Here is a 24,449-nt window from a genome sequence, read left to right as displayed (position 1 = left end):
GTCCCTTCTGACTTCAAGTATCTAACCGCCTGCCTCTTCTTTTCCATTTCTTCCCCTACCTGTTTATTTAGTCACATTGGTTTTGACTTATTTCTTTTATATTTATTACCCACTGACAAGTCTGCTTTTCAAACAATGTTTTAAAGACTACCCATTTATCTTCTACATTTTTCATTGCAAAAACATATTCCCAATGTATTCCTGTAGATTAGTCCTCAGTTTATAAAAAATCTGCCTTTCTAAAGTTTATGGTCTTTGTTGAACCTAAGTAATCTGTTTTTTGATAATTTATTTCAAATAAGACCATGTTATGCTCACTGTTACCCAAATGTTCACAGACTTTAATATTTGTGATTACTTCTACATTGTTTGATTTCAAATCCAGTACTGTCCCTCTCCTGGTTGGTTCCTCAATAATTTGGGTCATGTAATTGTCTTTAAGCACCCCCAGAAACCTGTTTCCTTTTGTTGTAATGCTAATCTCATTGCCCCAGTCTATGTTCGGATAATTAAAAAGCATATTTTATACATCGTTCTAAAATGAAGGGTGTTGGGTGTTCTTGGTGCTTCAGTCTAATGTTGGGGGAATATTCAAAGTGGGGAGGGAGAAGTACAGGGAAGGGAGGGGCAAGGTAAGGTTATGAAACAAAAGGGGTAGAGAGGTGGTTTAGGTCACTAGTAATCACAATGGTTGGGACATCGATATCGTCTAAATAGATCTAAAGCTTTTATTCTTTTTTGAAGCACATTTTTTTCAAGGTTAGCAAATATAAGTTCTCCATCAGTGTCACAAAATATGGTAGGCGGTATTAAATGGGGTTTATTTGAAGTTAGCTGTAGTGGGGTATATGGTGAGCTTTATATTTGGAGACATGACACATCAAATGGAAAGTTTATTTTCACTCACAAGAGAAGTTTGTTGAAAAGAAAGTAATCATCGCACAAAAACTAGGCTTATAACACAATCCTAGCCTTCTTTATAAGAAGCACAGGTTACACATGTAAATAAAACAGGCAGAGTATAAAACAGTTTTACAGAGAGCAGCTCAGCTCCCACATTGAGACTCTAGGGAAGAAAGGCTGCAGTTTAAATAGGCCTTCAACTGGACTCCAGAGATAAGATGAGAGGTAGCGCACAGCCAAAGAACGAAGGAGAGGGGTCCAAGTCATGCAAAAATAGGATTTATTGTGAAGACAATTGCATAGAGGAAAATCCTCTGATGCGTTTCGTACCGTGATACTTTATCAAGGAGTAAAATACACTTGTGTCCTGCAGTCCTTTTTAATCCCAGCTGGGCGCGCCCAAAAACGCATGCGCACCGCCCAGAAACACCCATATGACGTCTCGCATCTCCGGGAGGAAAAAGAAGAACGGTGCCCCAGAGGGATCAAAAATCTTAAATGAAGAACTCTGTCAAAAAAGTGATAAAAATAACTAATTATAAACTATACACAAATTGACAACAAATAGGACTGCTAAAAAACAAAAAAAACACAACAATAAACAAAATTATTATGACAAAAATAATAAAAACAAACAACGAATAAAATAAAAAAAATCAATATCAGAAAATATTATCCAGGAGTAAAATACACTTGTGTCCTGCAGTCCTTTTGAATCTCAGCTGTGCGCTCCGTTTCGTGCCCAAAAACGTAATGACGTCATGACGTCCGGACAAATGTGCATGCGCACCGCCCAGAAACGCCCATCTGACGTCACGAGTCTCTGGGAGGAAAAAGAAGAACGGTGCCCAAAAGGGATCAAAAATCTTAAATGAAGGACTCTGTCAAACTGCCCCGTGAGAAACTCCACAATGAAGACAGAAGACAGAGCCTGCTCTATGCGTCGCAGCGCAAGAGAACAAAATCAATGGTCTAAAAGCTGGAGAGAGACACAGGGAGGATCACTGAACCCATGAAATGGACATTACAAAAAAGTGATAAAAATAACCAATTAACTGGGATCACCTGGCCAATCAACTAAACCTGGAATCTCTGCCGTTCTGTATGTATTAAACTGTAGATAGTTTCACAGACTGACTTTGCACTTGCAGAGTGTTAACCTTTTCATATCTGTTACTATCATAGGCTATACCACATAACATACCTCTATTCTCAGACTGTTTCGGGTTACAGACTACTCCACTATGTTATCACAGTTGGCGAGAGCAAAATCTCGCCGTCTTGTAAGAGCAAACCCGCATTTTCATATAGATTCCCTGCCCTGTGTTTAACCCATAGGCTGCGCTTATAGTACTGATGCACAGTGCCATCGCAGGTACTTGAAGTCCGTTGCAGGTGCCCATAGTGGGCACCACCGCAACGGCCCTACGCAGTGACACAGTGACCAAAATTGTTGTAGTCAAAGAATTTTGTATTTGGCCAGCGACGGCAGCGTGACATTAGCGTCACATGAGCAGTTCAGCCAATGAGGGTGAACCACTCGCGTGACATCATGGGCCACGCCTCTGCCACGCACCCTGTCACCCTTCCGAGGTCTCCTGCACCTCAGTGCAACAATCGCTATAGCAACGGCAATGTGTGACGTCATGCCGCCATCCCCGTAGCCAGTACTATAAGCACAGCCTTAATTAGATGGGCTGTATGGCCAACGTGTAATTTTGGCATTGCTGTCCTCCTCAGTGTACATTTGAATTTGCCTGGCAGGTACTTCCTTGAACCAGCAGCACCGGTAAACTGTATGTATTTATTATATTGTGGTGTGCAGCCTTAAACCCCCTTTACATTGGTCCTCATTCAGGTAGCATATAGCAACCGGAGTGGAGATTGGTCTGTAAATGTGTTGCCTAACAAGTATCACAAAGCTTGTACTGCCCAGTGCCAGACATCAGAATGGGACATTTGGTCACGGTCATCTCACCACAACCAAGTCCCCACCGACGTTTGGCCACAGTGGGACACTCAACCGCAGCTGCTCTGCCGCTGGACACTCTGCTGCTGGAAGCTTCTACTATAAGGTACATTTTAGGGTAGGGATTTAGGTTTAGGAAAGGGGGTTAACTCTTGGGATTTTAGTGGTTACGGTAGGGGGTTAACTGTAGGTTTTTAAGCAGTTAGGCTGTAGGAGTTTGGCGTAGGTTAACTGTAGGAGTTTGGCGGTTAGGGTAAGGGGTTAACTTTAGGGGTTTTGGGGGTAAAAGGTAAAGGTTTTTAGGGTAGGGGGTTGCACTAGTATTAGGGGTTAGGATCGGGGGTTTATAGTAAGGGCTAAGGTTAATGACATACCTTAGCAACGAAGCGGGCGGCAAAGGGGATCCCTCCAGCGAGGTTACTTGCTGCAAAAACGCAGGTGGAGAATTGGTCGCGGAAAAACAACCGTGACCAAATGTCTTAGACCGCCAGATAGTGTCTCAATCACAGAATAGGATTTCTCCCTGGGAAGTACTTCTCTATTTAAATACAACGCTGGATGTTCCTCCTGTGAATCTGCCGCCTGTGACAACAAAACTACTGTACAAGTCCTAGATCTGAGGCATCAGTCTGTAATATAAATTCCTTCTTAAATGCAAGGTAACGTAAAGCAGGTTGACTGCATACTGTAGCAAACGTGTTATTCCCTGAAAAGCCATTTCCCACTCATCTGACCTTCTAATATGATTGGGGGCTGCCTTACAAGTGAGATCAGTTAAAGGAGTTGAAAGAATTGATAATTATTTTTTTTAGTAATAACTTGCAAACCCCAACAATTACTAGTTTTTTGTACTGGGTACCGGGGCAATCCATTATCGTCTTTACTTTGCTCACTAAAGGTTTCACCTGGCCATTATCCAGGTGCAGATGTAGTAGACGTTATAACCACCGTTAACAAGAAATAACACTTGTGGTATCTCCTTTAAAAGAGCAATCCACCCTAACTAATGTCCACTTTACAGGATTGGAACCAGAGGGTTCTCTGGAGCTGAATCACACTATTTTAAAGCTCATGGGGCCTGGTCCTGAAGCAATTACTGGTGAAGTTAGCAGTATTACTTCCTGTTTATTTTTTATTTTTTAAAGGGAATTGAAGGAATCTGCCAGTACCCCCTGGTGAGGTAAAGCCTGAAAATATACTTACCACTGCCTATTCGTTCTAGTACATCCTCTACCAGAGGCATAGGGTATTCATCAAATTAAAGTCAAAAAGAAGAGAACAGCAGCTCACTGCCAGGGACCCAGGTGGTTAAAAATCAATATATTTATTAATCAAATAAACATCACCTAGGGTGGCACTACCCCTGTGGGTGATGTTTATTTGATTAATAAATATATTGATTTTTAACCACCTGGCCCTGGCTCCCTGGCAGTGCGCTGCTGTTCTCTCCTTTTTGCGTTGGATCTTCACATCTGCGGCTGGACACGCCATCAGGGACTCGTGGAGGCTCAGGAGTGGGTAACAAATTAGCTTTATTTCTCAATGTTTACAAATGTATGCAATACCAGTTTTAATTTAGTTTGACTCCAATGAGTTAACTACAAGTGGATTGATTTTCATCTTGCTGGTTCACTTCAGGAGACACTTTATTATCAACTGACTGGTAATTCACTTAAGCTATTAATCCAGACCCACTCCATAATAGAGCATTACTCCAGAACCTGTATTAATATCATTGATTAAGGACGATATATAGTCCGGACACTTTGGAACACCCACTTTACTATATTCATATTCATCAAATGTAGAAATTAAATGAACGTTCTAAAATCAATGCAAAACCTGGTAGACTCCTCCAGTTTAAGAACCAACACAATGGGACTACACCGCCCACATTTGGAGTCCTCAGTCATACCTAACTTGATTATATTTGCCACATCTTTTCACTATTTCCTTCATGTTCTCAGGTAGCAGGTACAGCCTTTGTTTTACTTTCCTTCCCATTTGTGTTTCAGTATGGTGGGCAATCATATTTGTTCTTCCAGGTAGTATGGAGTACAAATCACAAGTCAGATCCACATGCAGTGTTGTTTATACTAGAGATTACAAAAAAAGTACTATTTGTACTTGTTTCTTCGGTAACTGGTTACTGTAGACCCAAGCGAAGTCACGTTCTCCTTGGACATCAACACATTTTGTTGCAGTTTCCAAAGTTAAAATAAATGTGCCTGTCCTTTCTTTTCACGGGTTGATACACATATCTCACGGTCTACTGAACTCATTGTGTGTGTTTCCTCAAATGACCTCTGCAACTAAGCCAGGAGCTTTGATTCTGATAGTTGTAGTAATACTCTATTTTAATGGAAGATAGGGAAATCTCCCAGACAACACGTATGAGAGGGGAGAGTTTATTCCAGTTACGCACATCAGACACTACACATTTTTAAAATATAGCTTTCAGGGTTTTGTGAAAGCGTTCCACTAAGCCTCTCTCGGTATGGTACAGTACACTGCAGTACTACTTTAAGTGCTTTAATTTTTAAAAGGCCACAAACTTATTTCAGTTACAGATACGAAACAGAATCCATGAAATTCAAACAAAGCAACCGCGATAAACACGAGTGACTGGGGTGATTGGCCGCGTTAATGCCGCGTGGAGTACAGCAGAGCACACGAAAACGGCTCCATGTTTTGTTCGAATAACAGCCGCTGCATCTGTACATATATACACACACATACATAAATACATACATTATAGACTGAGCGGTAGCGGCGAGAAAACATAGTTTTCACAGTCTTCCCCCCAATCGTCCGGCTCCACGCTCACTGCCGTGCGTGCGCGCGGCCCTAGCATAGAATGGCTGGCTAACCACAGTCAATTATAAGTGCAGCAAGCGCGCCCACTATATTACGGGCCTTATGCACGCCCCTAATTCCTATTCAAATAAATGGGAGCTAACTCGTGCTAAAGCTTAGCACCCTTAATTGCATTTGGGTCAGAGGGCGGTGTGGAGGCCATAATACATGAATCTTTTCAGTGATGGAGGTGCGGTGGAAGCAGAGTGCCCGCAGGCCTCCAGCAATGGCGGTCATGTGATCACATGATCGCCACCGGCTGACGAAAAGACAAGTGGAGTCTGATCAGCCCATGGAAAACAATCATTTTGCCACGACATACTGGGGACGTCGGAAGGGCACTGAACAGGTTAAGAGGAGCTCAAAGATTCCTGTTTATCTGCACACTTCAAGTCGCATGTAAATACTTTCAATCAAAGATCACACAAAGAAATTAGCTAAATAGGGTGTGTGTGCTGAGCACGTGTTAAATGAAACTTCTATGTCTTTTGTCAGTGAAATTGTGTTTTGATTTTTATGATTGTGACTGATTTTAAAGTATGTAAATGTCATTACTTTCAAAAGATGTCTGTGTGTGTCTGTGTTTGTCTGTGTGTGTCTGGCTGATCCCAGTACCTCCTTGGGTTCATGCTCTTTCCCCCCCCCGGCTCTTCGTTTTTTATGCGCAAGCTCACGACTGTGTGCAGGCGGCTTCACCCGCTTCTGCGCATGTGCAGGTGGCTCCTGTTGATTCTGCACATGTGCGAGCAATGGACGCTTCTGCGCAGGCGCACACCGACGGCTGATTCTGCGCATGCGCGTGCCAACGGCCTCTTCTGCCAACACTGACGTCGCAGGCGGCCTTTTCTGCCAACACTGACGTCACTTCCATTACAAACACAAACTTCCGCCACCATGAAGGCAATTTGTGTAAGCGAAATTTTTGTAGGTGCCAGCAAAGAAGTTTCACTTCAATAATCAGTAAATGCCAGGCTACGTGGTACAAAAAGAGGAAGAAGCGTTTCTTGACAAATTACATTAGTGAGACGTATGTTATTTCTCCATATATATTTCCATTTTGTTGATATAAAGAGAAATCCTTGGGTAGTCTGTGCGCTATAGAAAACATTGATTAATCAATTGAATGAAACATGATTATTATTGTGTTAATAGGTTAATAAGAACACAATTAAAAATACATTTTTGAAAAGTGACCTAATTAAAATGTGTTGAAATCTGGGTAAAGTTGCATCAATCCTCCTTTACCCCTTACCATTCATGCCTTGTTGGCATTCTGCAAAGCTCACACCTTGATAAAGGGCTTATTGCCTGAAACGCGTAGGTGTGTTACCTGCTGCTGCTGTGGGGAGCTATGTTTGATTCTTTTACACATTAAATTGTTTTTTATGCTACCGTGAGCCTCCTCCTGCTTCCTTGGCAGTGCACTGCCTTTCTCATCCATTCCTGCTCAGTTCTGCCTGGTGGATTGCACGCTGCTGATTGCTGCTTTGGGACTGCTCCTATGGATCTTGGAAGTTCACAGTGAGTTGCATTTATGGGGTGATTCCCTCATTTTTCACTGTATGGTACAATTTATGTACTGCTTATTGGTGTTTTATGGCACTAGGTACTAGTCCCCTACCCCTATTATGGTTATCATAATTTATAGAAGCATACTTGGAGTGGTCCCAGCGCTATTCTTATACATTTAAAGGCTGGCTTATTCGGAAGCACTGGTTTTCTACATCACTGTGTTCTATAGAAAAACATCGATTAATCAATTGAATGAAACATGATTATTATTATGATTATTATTGTGTTAATAGGTTAATAAGAAGACAATTAAAAATACATTTTTGAAAAGTGACCTAATTAAAATATGTTGAAATCTGGGTAAAGTTGCATCAATCCTCCTTTACCCCTGACCATTCATGCCTTGCTGGCATTCTGCAAAGCTCACACATTTGTGTCTAGTGGTGGAAAAAAATGCTGCATTTCTTTGAGAATTCACAATGGCAGACACTTTTAAAGCAATAATCCGTACTGCTAAATTTTGTTTACAAATATAGAGGTGGGTAACAAGGCACTTGCTGATGTGGCAAAATTAGGGTGCAATCCACCTGAAAACATTACATATTGCATATAGGATAAAAAGGCAGGCCACTCCATGATTAATGAAAGTCAAATGTATTCGGTTTCATGGAGTGCCTGCCTTTTTGTCCTATATGTTATATATATTTTACTCTACATGAAACAAAGGGTCTTCAAGAGTTAATCTACAGCACGTCAAGCTACAGGGACTCCCGCGGTTCAGATGATGTTTGATTTTTAAATGACCTTATGACAATTCTTGTCTGGGACAAACAATATGGCCATTGGGATCAGCCTCACTGATGCCAGAAGGAAACTGTGACATGGTGGCCTGACATTGCAGCTTCCGATTGGACAACCTCACAGCCATCGTTGTTTTCCTTGTAAGCACTGGCAACATAATGTTTTTTTTAAATATGTCATTAATTGAAAGGTCCATGAAAGTAGAAAAGCATCACAGGGCACTTTGGATTTTTATAACTATTTATTAACCAATTTTTTTATTTAAAAATTGGCTAATAAATAGCTATAAAAATTTGAAGTGCCCTGTGATGCTTTTATACTTTCATGTACCTTGGATCCCCCTCCGGCTATCCCTAATTGCAGGAGCACCGGTAACTGTATATTTTTGACATTTCATGGTGTGCAGCAGATTTCTCTATTTTGCATTCATTGGAAGGTCCCCAGTGCCACCATTAAGCCTTATTAGCTCTTCATGATTAGGTTGTTTTAATCTTGACATTCGGTTGCCTTCTTTGTAATAAACAATGCTATTTTAGTGAGGCCAATAGTTTGTCAGTACAGATGTAGCCACACTAGCTTTCCCTGCTGCTGAGGAAAGTTGGAGGAATGCACCCGTGGCAACCTCCAACAGTATGGATTAACGCAGAAGAGAGGCCGATACAGAAGTATGCAACCCTCAAACCCTAGGTCACCTTGGCTTTTTACCTTCTCCGGAGCGGCTACATTTTTTTTTTTTTTGCTGGGGTTTTCTCCCATTTACTGTACAACAGTTATAACATTTGTTACTACCAAATCAGCAAGGATTATTGCCTGTACTAGTGATTTTTTTCAAAACAAAATTCAATAATAGTTTCATGTAATGTACTTTTACCCTCCATCTAGTGATAACACTATCATTTTGGAATCACCACCAGTTCTTTTGGAATGACTTACACCACCTTCCCCTTTTTTTTTCTCCTCTATTTTTCTTGTTGTCTAGCCTCCCTTTTTATCCATTTATCAGATTTAATTATGAATTAGTGGAATCATTCAATCTTTTTTTTTTTTTTTTTGCTGTTATAATTGAACGTTTTATACACCAAGCGGTCTGGAGATTGTGGTTTATCTGCAGCCTGCTGTACTTTCATTACTTGAGAACCCTGCGGTACAATCCATTGGAATCAATAGCTTTTAATTTAGATGTCTCTAGACGGTTACATAAAATCAGAGCCTAAGCAAATGGGATCTTATATATTCCTTTCCAAATGATTCATTATCATAGTATAAATATAGAAAATGACAGCAGATAAGGACATGTCCTATCTGCTTTACCTATATTCTACCTGCTGTGAAACATTAAACCTCAGTGGCAATATGATCTGAATTTACTGTACTTTGGTAAACCAATCTAGGTACCTTCTAGAATAGAGCCTTAAGGGCATCTTTAATAACAGGAAGCAGAGATGTCTCAAACCTCCAGGTGGATGGTAAGACATCATAAAGTCCACAAATTAAATGTACTCGACACACCTACTGTATGTAGTGGTGATCTTGTATGTAATAGTACATACCAGATTACCACTACATGGGTGTGTTGAGTGCATCTAATTTGGTGGACTCTATGGTGTCTTACCCTCCAACTGGAGGTTTGAGACGTGTGCTTTCTACTCACCCTCCCCTAGTGCACCAACTCTATATTTTATTTTTAGGTGTGTGGATATCTTCTCTGTTTATCTTTAATAACACACTTGTGTATCTTTATGCTGAAACCGTCATTTTAGTCATTTCAAGGCACTCTCAAGCTAATTTTGGTTACTCTATTTTATTTTTTCAAATTTGGTTTCACCCTTTTATTCTTATTTCACTTAATCACTTGAGTGCAACCACGTGGCCACTACGTCATGGGGTATTGCAGTCAGGAAGAACCATGAGATAGAGGCTATGTCCAAAAAAACTCATTTTCAAAACTCTGCCCTGGTAGAATGAGCAATCACGTGATCAGAGTGCCAGAGGGGCTGTGGCCTCTCCGACAATCAAAGGGTTAAAGGTCAAAAGTAAATGTTATGTCACTATTTTTATGAGACCTCAAATTAAAAGTATTATGTATTCAGGGAAATTTGTCACATATAGTAATTGATGCAAAGGGAGGCATGTTAATCTTGAGTCAATGTATCAGATATTTTATTCCAATGTTTCTGTATTTGTTGCAGTTGTTGCAGATGTAGCAAAGATGATTGCTCCCGCTGGCGCTGTGGTATTATGTATTATCTCTGCCTTGCATGCAATGGTGACTGTGATATTCTCTGTCATAATGCGATGTGTTGTGTTGTCAGCAGGAGCAAATAAGTCTGTTACATCTTTGAGTAGCGCTAATACAAGTGTGGGGGCGGAAATGATAATGTTCTAACCCTCTGTGCTTCATGTGTCTTCAATTTAATGCATTTAAAATGTCAAATGACACGTTTTGTACATTTGATGCACGTTAAGAAAGAAAATGGTGCTGGGGACAAAAGCACAGTATTCCTTAATAAAAATACCCTCAAGTTTTCCATTTCTTGTGAACAAGAAAACTCTTCTCTGGGTTAAAGTTCTGTTCTTATCTTCCACAAATGATTTCTCCTATGGTACTTCCAGCATTTATATTTTTATCTCCAACCCTTACATGCTGTACTCTGGTTTATCTGCAATGCCTATTTCGTTTTATCTCCTTCCCCCCACTTCTAGTCCCAACTTTTACCACAATGAAGCTTAAACTTCTGATCTTTCTGCTGCATGAGATATATTTCTACAAATGCCAGGCTGCATGCTTGGGGAGGTGCATCTGTCACCTAGTGCATTAGCCTCTAAAGTCAATCCCATTTAATAAAGACTGCTGGGGCTGGGTAAGTTACTAGCATCCAAAATGTAACTTGTCATAGTCTCTGCTCATACTATGGGCATAGCCAAACTGTAAGCCTTTGTACTGTATGATCACAGAATCATACATTGAAAGTAAAAGACACATAAATCAAATGCAAACAGGGCTTGAGTGCACTGTTGTAACAGGTCTACTGTACTTCCCAAAACAGGTATATTTCGTGTCAGTGGAACAGTTTTGCCATTTATAGTAGGAGTAGGAATAAGTACAGGGAGGCACCTAGATTTTCCAGAGGCTGCAATATATACATCAGTGTTTCCCAACTCCAGTCCTCAGGGAACCCCAACAGGTCAGGTCTTCAGGATATCCCTGCTTCAGCACAGGTGGGTAAATCAGCGGCTCAGTCATTTTGACTGAGCCACCTGTGCTGGAGCAGGGATTTCCTTAAAACCTGACCTGTTGGGGTTCCCTGAGGACTGGAGTTGGGAAACACTGATCTAGTGTACATGAATGTTTTTGGAAATACCTTTTAATGCAGTGGTCTTTCTATAGATCACTCGCTTTCAAATGTGCTTCTATTTATATATTATATTTATCTACCATTTTGAACTATTCTGTACATCTACAAATATGTTATAGGACTGTTTTATTGGGATATGCTTTTAGTTAACATTTTTACTGTTATTTTCACCTTCCTGCAGCAACGAGAGGAGCCATAACATGCTGTGTAAAGGGGCTGAGACATCTTTCTGATACAATACATGTTATCTCTCTGCCTTTAACTGCCACATTTGTACATGCAAGATTGTAGCATTGAGACAGGATTAAGAAATTAGGGCACGGCAGCAAGGAACACAGCACAGGTGCAGAGCAGTGTCTGAGCTGATAGAGCAGGCTGCAGCATTTGTTTCCACTCTTATTTTAAACAATAATTTTCTGTTCCATGCATTTTGTATTGCAAAATTTACAATTAAGATGCAGTCTCAGCCTGAATTTTTCCACAGTTCCATCAATGCACTGCACCAACTACTCTGAAATTGTATAGATTGTTTGTCAGAGTGAGGAGACGGGATATAGAATTGTAGCCATTGAATAGATGAATATGATGTGTGTTGAGGAGGTGCATGCATGAATGCATCTGCATTATTAAAATTCCAGGAGCTATTTATTTTCTGATTCAACAGCAGAATAACGTTACATTTTATGATATGTGAAAGCAAATGTGGACTTTTTATGTAAAATGAATACCTGAAAATGTTAACCTTGAGCACAATCATCAATTACTGTTGCCACTTATATATTCACAACATCCACAAAAGTTTTTTTTTTTTTTGATATCAGGTAATGCAACTTGATAGTAATGCTATATGGAAATGTTTTTAAATTATTTATATTTGATGTTGTCCAAGTCAAGGCTCACCAAGACCAATAACCTGGCGACTGCAAAATGCACTCCCCTTTATACACATATTTATAATTTTATCTATGATGTCCAAGTAGAAATGGGGAGCGCAGGTATATGTGGAAACAAACATACATACAATAGTGACATTTGTCTGGTGATTTGAAGGTAGTTATTTCCTCCCAAATCCAATACATTTTGTACTCACACATTTCTATTTCTGTAAGTGTGCATAAAGGTAACTTTATACTGCTGTAACAAGCGTTTTCCACAGATAAAGTTAAGCAGGGAACACAGGTTACCGGGTGGGACCTTGATGCAGTGAGATAGTGCTGACTGATAAAAAGTCTTTCTAAAAGATGCTCATAAGATAAAACACACTCACATGGTGTCAGATCAAATAAGGCATTTTGATTAATAGATCGACGCCAACGGCTGAAAACTTGAGCGATCTCCTTCTTCCGAAGCACTGCTGGGCTCGCATCGTCCGTCTCCGTGTTTCCGGGATTGAATCCCAGATGATGGACAGGGGGCAGGTCTCTCGGGAAGCAGGCAGCACTGTGTGTGGCGTCCCACACTATGATTACACTCAACGCATTTTAACTTTAACAAGTTTTCATGACCCTGATGAAAACTTGTTAAAGTTGAAACGTGTTTAGTGTTATCATCGAGTGAGACGCTACACACAGTGCTGCCTGCTCACATACATTACAGTAATCAATACGGGAGAGAACAATGGCATGCATTAGTGTTTGAGTGCTAGTGGAACATAGGAATGTATGTAGCTGTATCTTTGCAATGTTGCAAAGGAAAAAGCGGCAAGATTTAGTAACACTGTTTATATGTGGGGAGAAGGAAGGGGAGGAGTAAAATGTATCCCCTAGCCAGCGTGTTTGCGAGACTTGGCTGGATAGTAGTGTTATTGACTGTAATGGAGATATGAATAATGGGACCTGGTTTGGGAGGGAATATGAGAAGGTCAGTCTTAACCATGTTTAGCTTGAGACAACGAAAGGTCATGCAGGCAGAGATAGCTGATAGGCACTGATAGGCGGGTGTAAAGTCAGATGTAGATAAATATAGTTGTGTATCATTGGCATAGAGATTATATGGGAATCCAAAGGAGTCAATGAATCACCCAACGAGAGGGTATATAGAAAGAGAGGAGAAAGAGGCCAAACATTGAGCCTTCAGGTTCTGTACACCTACAGAGAGTTCCATAGAGGTTGAGGAGTAGTTGGCATAAGAGACACTGAAGGAATGGTGAGAGAGGTAGGAGGAAAAGTAGAAGAGGGCAGTGCCTCAGATCCTAAGAGAGTGAAGAATCTGTATGCTAAGAGGGCGCTCAACAGTATAGAAATCTGAAGAGATATCAAGGAGAATCATAGGGGAGTAGCTTCCTTGAGATTTGACAATATGGAGGTCATTAGCTACTTTGGTGAGTGCGTTCTTTAGAGTATGCTGTATGGAAGCCTGATTGGAGCGGGTCAAGTAGATTATGGGAGTTAAGAAAGTGAAGTATACGTAAAGAGGCAATACGATACAGAATTTTAGAACCAATAGGCAAAACGGAGACAGGGCGATGGTTAGAAGGGGTGGTAGCGTCTTGGGTGTTATTCTTAAGAATAGGTCTAATAGTAACTTGTTTAAAAAGTGATGGAAAAGTCTCCCGTAAAGCTATCTAAGCAATAATAAAATGTTAATTGCTTTCAAATCTCCTTGGAGTTAACACACTTTAGAAAGAAAAAAAAAGAGAACAACCACCTCAACTGGAAGAATGGCTAATTCTGTTTGCTAGCTGTCATTATGTAGCAGTTTGCACTATGATGTTTTCTGTTTATTTTTCACATATGATGTACCATCTGGCTGTGGAAAATCTACTTTTCTGGAAGTGCAAGTATTGAAGCTATCCTTTTTCATCTTACTCCAATTGGACTCAAAATAGACTGTCTTTGGACATTTGTTTGGCACCGGTTTGTATTTTGTTGTCTGTAATTTAACAGATTTAAACTTTTAACCAGGCGTCCTCTGTGCTGCGACAAATAAACCAACACCCTTTTAAAATCTCTTCTTTTTCTCTTTTTCATTTTTTTATAAATCACACATTAACACATGTAATAGGATAAAACAGATTTGTGGGGGGCGAAGAGGAACAAATGCAGAGATCCCACCCTCCATGTAAGTCAGGTAACACACTGACTTTGTGGAACGTCAACCCCACCCACTGGAACGTTAATGAACAAAGAAGACAAATAACTTTGTGTTCACAGCTGCATTGAATCTCAACACCCCCAGTGTACATCTGCATTGCCCCAAAGGCGGACAGCCTTTGGCGCAGCCGAAGGACACTAAAGGGTGTGAGACGTTTGCTGCCATTCGCTGTTGTTTGGTGATGTTAAAGTAATCTTAAAGCTGTTCTATTTCAATCTGAAACGCACCAGCCCTTTATCCCCTGTACCCAATTTTCCAACTTTATCTGTCCATGAAATGTCTGTGAATTGACAGTATAACCTCTGTTCTTTTAATGCAACGATGTATTTTTATAACTCTGTGCCCAGGACATATTTGAAAACGAGAGGTAACTCTCAATGTATTACTTCCTGGTAAAACATTTTTATAAATAAAAGAATCACACCTATATATGTTCGCCAAACATTCCAGTCTTAAACCTGCCTTGATCACTTACTAATTTTTTCCACCAATCAAAACCCCCCTCACACCTGCCCGGCAACTACCCACTGGCCAATCACCTTGAGCCCTAACACCTTCTGCCTGAGAACTACTAACTCTCTATTCTCATCATAAAAGCCAGAGACAACTAAGCAATAACATCTGACTAAACAAATCCAAAGGATATTTAGGGGGCATCCCCAGTCCCATGACACCCATTACATGTGATTGTAATGTTCACATGATTTGGACTTATACCATTTCTGGCATGACTGTGGCCTGGAAAATGTAATGACCAGTGGCGGATTTCCCATTGAGCCCGATAGGCCTGGGCCTTGGGCAGCAAAAATTGGGCGTGGCAACATTTTTGGGTGGCGTGCGAAATCATCGCTTCCCACCCGTGCATGTGAAATTGGCGCTTGCCAGCCACTCATGCGCATTCGCGATCGGCACCTGCTGGCTACGCATGCACGCATTGCCAACCTCTTGTGTGCCTGCATGGCCGGAAAGCGCTGATCGCACATGCATGGTCGGCAACGTGACATCACATGGTGTCGCGTTACCATGGCAACGGGTGGCATGTCGTCAAATGATGCTGAAAAAGGGCGGGACCAGGTAAGTGCCTAAGGGCGGCATATGTTTCAATCCGCCACTGCTGATGACCCCTATTCACCCTTCTCTGAAGTCATTTTACCCATGCTAGAGAAGATTGTACTCCCATTCATTTGAATAGAGCAGATCTATTTTCTAGCATAGCTTCGCAGACTAGTGAATATGGGCCTATCTATAACAATGCCAATGCCTTATGGGCCTGCATGTTGCATAATCATGGGATAAGGAATGAATGGGAAATACATGAATAACAGTGGGTTTGCTCATACACTATGACCATAGTTGTTGTTCAAGTTTCAGAAAACTGTCCCTTTAGGTTATATCCCTCGTCCCCAACAGATTTCCTCAAGAAAACTAATCTAAACACTCTGCAATCTGGTCATTCGTTGGATTTATTTCAGTGACAATAAAGCAATTTATAACAGGTTGCCCAAGCTCAGTCTCTAAAGGCCACTAACAGCCATGAGATACATTATTAGATTTCTCTACTTAACATGTTACAGTATTAAAGAATTAACCTATACTGTAGCTTTAATGACCACTGAGACGATGTGTCTATGAATGTATTGCTCTTAAAAAACCTGCTGTGTTTGTGGACCTTGGAAGACTAAGGACCTCCCCGTTTTATACAACCATTTTTCATTATACCATCCCCATGTCAGTACGGCCAGCTTTCCCCTGACATGCTCATGCTGATCTGTATGATACACTACTTGGATTCATGCCATCATGTTGGATGGGGAGCTTGGGCGCTCAATATACTGTAGGTGGAACAACTTTTTGTCCTCGAGAAACACACAGAGGCCAGGTATTTCTGTGACTGTAGCCCATAACTGCACTATTCTTATTTAGATATCATTAGCATTACAATGTACAGGATTAAGTTAAAGCCTGTCCTCTTTCTGGGACCTGTTACTTTTGATACAAAAAATAGCGAATCACAAAATAAATGGACAAAAGCACAGCCCTCTAATTTAAAAAGATCTTTAAATATTTGAATGAAATTCCGGGGGATCGCGGGAGGCCTCTGCAACATCAACTTACCTTGACTCTGCCAGTGTCAGGATTCATCTACTTGGCAATGCGGCGTCAAATGACGCTGCCGGTCATGTGACGTGACATCACACACCGCATTGCCGCGTGAAATGACGCTGCAGGTCACGTGACGTCCCATGACCCCGATGCGTCATTTGATGCCGCATCAAGGAATGGGGGGAGGGGGCGCAAGCTCCAGAGGAGGCAAAGCAGTGGTGCGCTGCAGCAAAAGATTGTGCTCCCCTGGCTTAAGTGATAACTCTATACAGGCGGTTGTTGGTTATAAACGGGAAACAGTTCCAGAAACTAGCATCGGATAGTCACAGCGTCGTTAAAAGAGAATCCCATGTTAGTGGGCAGCGGCGACGTCGGAAAATCTGTTCTGCTGGCGGATAATTCGTTCTGGCAGATTGCATTCTGCCGTGTTGGATAATCCGTTTGTTGTAAAGCAAAACGACGGATAGCGAGGGCCGCTTGTATATGCTGAAGTGGATGTTTTGAGCTGAAAATTCCTATAGACTTTCATGGGGATTTTCATCCAAAAACATGAAGTACTATAGTATATTAAAGCCTTTGATTTATACCATATACAGAACAAAAGTAAGGTAGCAGAGATCTGCTTAATAGCTAATTAGTGGTTAAAAAGAGTGCAAGCTTTGATAAACACAAAAGTTCCCTTCTTTAGGCCGTTTTTTGTACCAGAAGGGAACTTTGTGGTCCTGAAAGCTTACACTATTTTTAACCACTAGTTAGCTATTTAAGGGATATTTTCTACCATACATTTGTTCTGTATAATCTACAGGTTAACACGGTGCCATCCTCATACTTAAAATGTAACTAAGATTTCCATTACAATCCAAAATTCTGGAGGAAAGGTGGAAAGACACAGCAAAACTGGTCAGAATGCTTCATCAATGTCCATGTTTTACTTTTCTATATTTCCCAAAATATTTTCATTTGGAGGATTAAAATAAAAGCTCTATAAAGCAAATACATTGTTTCCAGACATGAGGACCAAACAAAATAGCTCTCACTGCCACCACTGCTGCTTCTGTTGCACGATCTTCGCCTACAGTACTGTTCTCAGGGATTAACGCCAATCCACAAAGCTAAATATATTCAACAACAACAGCCATTAGTTATCTCTTTACAATGTTAAGTTAGGAGAGCTTGAGAGACCTATTCTAGGAGAGTTCCTAGTGCTACTGTATATATCCCCTCAAGCGCACCATCAAACAAGTAAATAGGACTCTCTATTGCTCTCTCCTGCTCTCTCTCCTCCAAAAACCCATTTTTGAGGGTCTGGAGGGAACCAACGCTACCTTCAGGTATGATCCAACTAACGCATCAAGTCCTTTGCGTCAACTATAACAGAGCTCTCTGGATAGGTGTTGTTACACGATTATCTCTTTTGCATATCTTTGGCAGTAACATCCGTTATAGCTAACGCAAGTGGTTGTTACGGCTGAAAAACAGCACTTAACGCTGCCTTAGTGAGCTGTGAAGATACGGTTAGCACTTGCTGATGCGTTAACTGAAGTTACCGCTCATTAAGTCAATGATGGAGCTTTGTAGTTCTGGGTCTATCAGTGACATTACGGAGCGTGACCTTTTTCCACATGTGCTAATATTAGGTCATCATACCATTAAAAGTGAACAGATAATCACACGAGTATGCCATTTACCAGCCCCAACTAAATACATGTTGACAAATGACTTTCATAAATATTTCAATGTGACTGTTATTCTGATAATAGAGGGGGCAGACCAATAGTCGTGAATAAACGTGAATTATCAGACTTTGACAGGGTGTACATAAATGATTGGATTATTTTGAAGAAATTATATTTTGTTAAAAAAGTTATATTGTACCAGTCTGATAACATGGTCAAAACGTATTTTTATAAAAGTGAAAAATACATGTGTTGGATTCCAGCACGTTTAATGTGGCAGGGCAAATTAAGGTCTCCAACACTTCCACTGAAAATGAACACACAGCAACATAAAGTAAGGATGAGTATCAAATGGAACTTCCAACCACGGAAAACTCCTTATGCTAAAACAATAGAGGAACATATAATATTATCGGTTCCCACTGTAATTACAGCGACTTCCTCCACTAATTCATGCCCAACAGCAAGAACAGATTTTCCGGCCTGGGAGGCTAGAAACAAAAAATACAAAATCAGTATAGAATCAATACATCGTGGATTTATCTCCAACAACAAAAACCTGCTGGAGAAACAAGGGGTTGTGTACAGTATTTAAAATCTTCCGGCTGCAAATATGGGGCAAAGATTTGCAAAACACTGCAGCAAACTTATCAATGAAACACAATCTCATAGAAAGTAACAGGCTTTTTTTAATTTTGATATATACGATGCAATTTTATGCACGGTTTTCATTACAGTTTTGTGCCCAAAAGACTTTGGTTGATAACACCCAAAGTACATTGCGATAGAGGCTATTGTGATACAATTTTGTATGCTGCTTTAAGGGGCTCATATCTTCTTTTCAAAAACTGTTTCTTAGGCAAAACAGCAGAAGTTGCTCTGAAAACTATTTGACACTGTTCCCATGGTAAGGTGAGTGCCTCAGTTATGGCGTATTCCTAATTAGCCCCCATGTTTGGGGCATCACAGTGGCTGCATGTGCAACTGAAGGCATTTTCAACAAGCACCAAATAAAAAGAGAGGCGATGAGAATGTTGGGACAGTGTCTGAGGTACCACAGTGATGTCTTCATTAGTACTTGAAGATCATTTCTTCATATATTAAATACCATGAGGTGCAGCCATTTACAATTTTGACATCAAATATTAAAATTGTTCTAGCTCAAGGAAAGCACACTTAAAATAATAGCCTTTCTAGCAGTTATCCATAAAGCCCATTCGCCAAATGTTTCAACAATTAAAAAGGGCCAGTTAAACATCCAGCTTTCTAGACATTTTCATGTTTCAAATCTTTTTTTTTCTGTATTAAAGAACATCGTTGTGTAATGTACATATCGTTGTACTGTATGTGGGTTTTTTGCAGGATTGCAAAAATGCACATACTGGATTCCATTACTTTCTACAGCAAAAGCTTTTCAAAGAACCCAATTACCCTTGATGCATGATACACAAGGAAAATCGACATTCAAACATGACACAGTTATAAAATCCAATGTTTTAATGGTAATTTTTTTTTATTGGTAAGCCAGTGAAATGGCTACATACTGCATACTTATGGCATGTTGCTGCAATGCTGTGATAGCCCTCTAGAGATAGATGTTGGATGAACAGACACTTGTTTTAATGCAGAAATACATAAATATTTGTGACATCATTTTTTGTAATGATGCAGCCAATAAAAGAGGACACATCTGTAAGCTGAAAAAGAACTCGAAGTGATTACAGAGTGAAAATAAACTTTTCAAAATGACCATTGAGCTACAATGTATTGTATGCACCTTTGCCACTGCATGGGTTATTGACTAAAGAGAATGCACTGCAGGTAGGAAGGAAACATAGACTTTGCATATTTATGTACAGTATCTTGCCACTGAAAACTCTGACATTTTTCAGAAGAATTATTACAGCCCATTTTAACCAATTCTATCCACATTGGTACGCATTGTATAATATTCAATCTATAATTCTGTAAAAAGCACCTTTATCCATATTGCCATATGCTTGACTAAAATGTAGCAATAACAATACATTCTTAAGTGGGAAACCTGGACTGGAAGAAGGTGGCAGCTCCACCAGGACTTGAGCATGGGACTAGCTAATATATGTCTCGTGACAAATTGTAAACTGTAAACTCTTCAGAAAAAGTAATCTATTATGCCTGTAATGTACTATTTCACAAGCATAGCATACACTATTAGTGTTCCAAATACCTGTCAAAGACATGTGAATGCTCACAAGTGATCTTTTTATTTGCTATATGCTATACGGTGGAGGTTCCTTGTTGACTTTTTCATCCACCATTACTTAAAATGTGATGGTAAATCCTACAGCCTTGAAAATTGCAAAGTTAGTAAAACCAATTTTACACTGATGATACCCATTAAGGTTGAAACATGTCTGTGAGCAGTTTCTCTGGCTTTGCATCTGATTCCCATGCTGTGATTAAAAGCTGTGTTAACAGTGAGCATTATATCATAAGGGTTCCATGTAAAAATGGATTTAGGTTAAAGGTGAGCTCATTTGCATGTCATTTCCCAGAATCCCTTGGTGCAGTGGAAGCACTGTATGCTAGGGCATCGTCCAGGGTGGAAACAGGCACGCTGGTGCTCCAGCGCTGCGCCCTGCTCGGAAAGGCGATTCCTGGCCGGCTAGGTGCGCGCGCGTCTGTGGGTGTGGCCACAACATCACGGAGGTGGTTCGCCCTCATTGGGCAAACCGCTCACGTGACGCGTTTGCGAGCAGCAAAATCAATTTTGCTTGCTCGGCAAGCGGCTGAGCACCGAGCAGGCGCGCCCGCCCGCTCACGCAGGCCACGTGCATTGTCGCACAATGTCCAGCATGAGCGCGCGCCGATTCAGCACCACCCTGGACGAGTCCTAGGTGATAATGGTGAAAGGTGGGGTTGCAGACCTGTCTAAAACGTGAATATTCTCACAAGTGAACTTTCATATGTATATACTGTATATATTGTTCACACTCACATGCTATTAATACTACACAACACCTGTAACGCTTCCCAACTGCACTTTGACATACCAAGTGCCACATGGCAGAAGCTCATAGTGTCTGTACTACATAACCTGATTGATTCATTTTCCATATCATTCATCCGCAACAAGCACATAGAGTGTGTTAAAATGATCAAAATTTAACCATTTAAACCCCCTCTGCTAGTTAGGCAACCAAATAAGTGCTGCCCCCCAATGAGTTGAAAGCATGCAGGGTGGGCATACCTTTAATTTAGTGTTGGGGTAGCGGATTTGCACCCTGGCTGTTGTTTTATTGGAGAGGGCAGCCTGCCTGAGGTCCTCTAGCACTGAAATAATATCATCCAGCAGGCACTTCTTCTCCTCATTCCTCAGCACACACAGGTGAGAAAAAGTATAATTGTAGCCGTTGTGCTTCACCTTCATGTCCAGCACAGCTCGGTGGATTTGCAGGATGTGGTCAGCCTGAAGCAGTATGTTCCCCCCGGGTTTGGACAGGAGGATCACCCTGCCATACCTCCCCGGGGTGTGCAAGTCCGAATACAGCTGCTTCTTGGACTGATCCAGGGGGAACAGGCTGCTGGCCAGGCTCCTCTCTATCTTGGCCAGGCTGTGGCTGGGAGCCACCAGGGCTTCCAGGTCACTCTCGACCTTGTAGCGACTCAGGATGCTGAAGCCAAAGATCAGGGTGAGGACCGTGGGGACGGTGAGGAAGAACACCGGGTGCCTGCTGACAAACAAGCCCAGCTGGTAGCAGAATGACTGGAGCCCCTTGTGGATCACCTGCCGCAGCATCCTCCAGCAGATCCTGCTCGCTAATGCTCCAGATCGCCTTAAGAAGCACATGTGACACGCGTGGGGCTTTGCCTTCCTCGGACACTTCCCTGTGCACTCTCACTACTCCGCTCAAACACTGCAGCAAGTTGCAGCAAGGCAGCCAGATATTGATCTGTGTGGGGGGCTCTGGCTATTAAAGGCAAGACTGCCCTCTTCTCCCCCCTCACCACTGATCACTGCTTGTAGTGTGGATTATTTGCTGTTGCAGTAACAAAGCTCCCCTTTTGATGTGTGCTCTCCAATGGATATCCTATCAATGCTGCCAGATTTATGCATTTCATTGTAACATGTGCTCTGTTGTCCTGAAATGAGAGGGGGGGGGGGGGGGGGTGAGGAAATAGCTGATTATTTATTGTCAGTCTTCCAAGTCATTGGAACAATAAGAAGAGGGGGTGGGGGGGAAATGACACTGCAAATACATGCTCTGTTATTCCGATGCTCTGGGGGGAAGATGAGGGATTAAATCCATTTTACTGCAGTGTAGTAGCATTGCAATGAGGGAGGGGATATAGATCTGTTTGTGGTGTTCCACGCTATACCCTCTCCTGATGGGAATCCCTGCTCTAGCATGAAAGATTTTGCAGCATAGTGGAATAGTCTTGGATATTCCTCACACTGTCGAATGATTTCTCTGCAATTGCCCAAGCAGATGCAGGCTTTGGCTGGCTTCCTTTCTCTGGCAATACAATGGCCATTTATTGATTCTACATTTTATAAATCAGAGATTATTGATCTATCTATCTATCTATCTATCTATCTATCTATCTATCTATCTATCTATCTATCATTATGCAACACAAGTAATAATATGGCATGTTGAAGAATAACAGTGCTATACATTTATGTATCAAATTATGTGATGACATACTTTATGTATAAAAACAAATTGTGTACAATACAATACAATGGCCATTTATTGATACTACATTTTATAAATCAGAGATTATTGATCTCTATCTATCTATCTATCTATCTATCTATCTATCTATCTATCTATCTATCTATCTATCTATCATTATGCAACACAAGTAATAATATGGCATGTTGAAGAATAACAGTGCTATACATTTATGTATCAAATTATGTGATGACATACTTTATGTATAAAAACAAATTGTGTACAATACAATACAATGGCCATTTATTGATACTTCATTTTATAAATCAGAGATTATTGATCTCTATCTATCTATCTATCTATCTATCTATCTATCTATCTATCTATCTATCTATCTATCTATCTATCTATCTATCTATCTATCTATCATTATGCAACACAAGTAATAATATGGCATGATGAAGAATAACAGTGCTATACATTTATGTATCAAATTATGTGATGACATACTTTATGTATAAAAACTAATTTTGTACATACTGTACAGCTCAAACCATATTAGCAAAGGGATGTTATATCACTCAGATAGTAAAATGTATACATTCAATGTAGAATTTGTGTGCGTGTATGTATGTATGTATGTATGTATGTATGTATATATATATATATATATATATATATATTTTTATATATATATATATATATATATATATATATATATATATATATATATATATATATATATATATATTGTTTATGGATTTTAAGTTAACACTCAATTGTTTATATTATGTATCCTACAGTGCTAGATTAATACCAAATAGTTATATTGCAATACACCTTTTATACATTTTTTTGTCTTTTAGACTATGTATTATAGTGTTGTACTTTATGGCTTTGCATCTGATTGTGTGCTGCTAAAACTCACAAACAGTGGTCTTGGGCTTTTCAATGCAAAACCCTTGAGGGCTTTCTGGCACTGTTTTGGATCTAATATCTCACAATCTAGTGAAATTGCAATCTAACACAGATAGAGTGACGGACAAATAGTCTATTTGATATCATCTCTTCAGCTAGTTCTGGAAAGGGGCCAGGTCCTAACAGATTTAGGAGTAGAAGTGCCACAAGAGTATTTTAATGTAATTTTGCATACGTTTGAAAAAAACAATGATTGAGATTAATAGCAATGAAGGATCTCACCATTTCATCCTTCAATATGTCATAATGCTTTTCTGGTTTTGTACACTGGTGTTCTGGGAAACCACCATTCTCCTTCCCTCCTCCTCCTCCTCCGCCAGTCTTTGCACCATTGAAGTCCTGCCATGCAGATGCCACATTTAAATAACCTGGGTACCAATGTTCATTCTAACAGAACCCAAACCTGCCTGTAATTGATTCACACCATTTAATCCATCATTTAATAAAAGTTGTGAAACAGGTTTCATTGATATCCATAGTCTGTCACAAAGATAGACTTACGAAAATGTCTTTAGCTGTATTCAGAGTACATTCCTTAATG

At 40.5% G+C, this 24,449-nt stretch overlaps 1 protein-coding gene across 1 annotated transcript; it reads right to left on the bottom strand.

The window, feature by feature from the left end:
- Nucleotides 1–1,006: 1,006 nt before the first annotated feature.
- On the bottom strand, nt 1,007–24,238 carry LOC142492184 (patched domain-containing protein 4-like). The gene is made up of 3 exons (XM_075594855.1): nt 24,131–24,238; nt 21,502–22,394; nt 1,007–1,411 (listed from the first exon to the last, which is right to left on the bottom strand). The coding sequence occupies exons 2-3, from the start codon at nt 22,099–22,101 to the stop codon at nt 1,283–1,285; spliced, it is 729 nt and encodes a 242-aa protein (XP_075450970.1). The 5' UTR covers nt 22,102–22,394; nt 24,131–24,238; the 3' UTR covers nt 1,007–1,282.
- Nucleotides 24,239–24,449: the final 211 nt, after the last annotated feature.

Source organism: Ascaphus truei, chromosome 4, assembly GCF_040206685.1.
Source record: "Ascaphus truei isolate aAscTru1 chromosome 4, aAscTru1.hap1, whole genome shotgun sequence".
Lineage (NCBI taxonomy): Eukaryota > Metazoa > Chordata > Amphibia > Anura > Ascaphidae > Ascaphus > Ascaphus truei.
The sequence above is the reverse complement of the archived record's forward strand: the minus strand, read 5'-3'. Positions and strand labels throughout refer to the sequence as shown.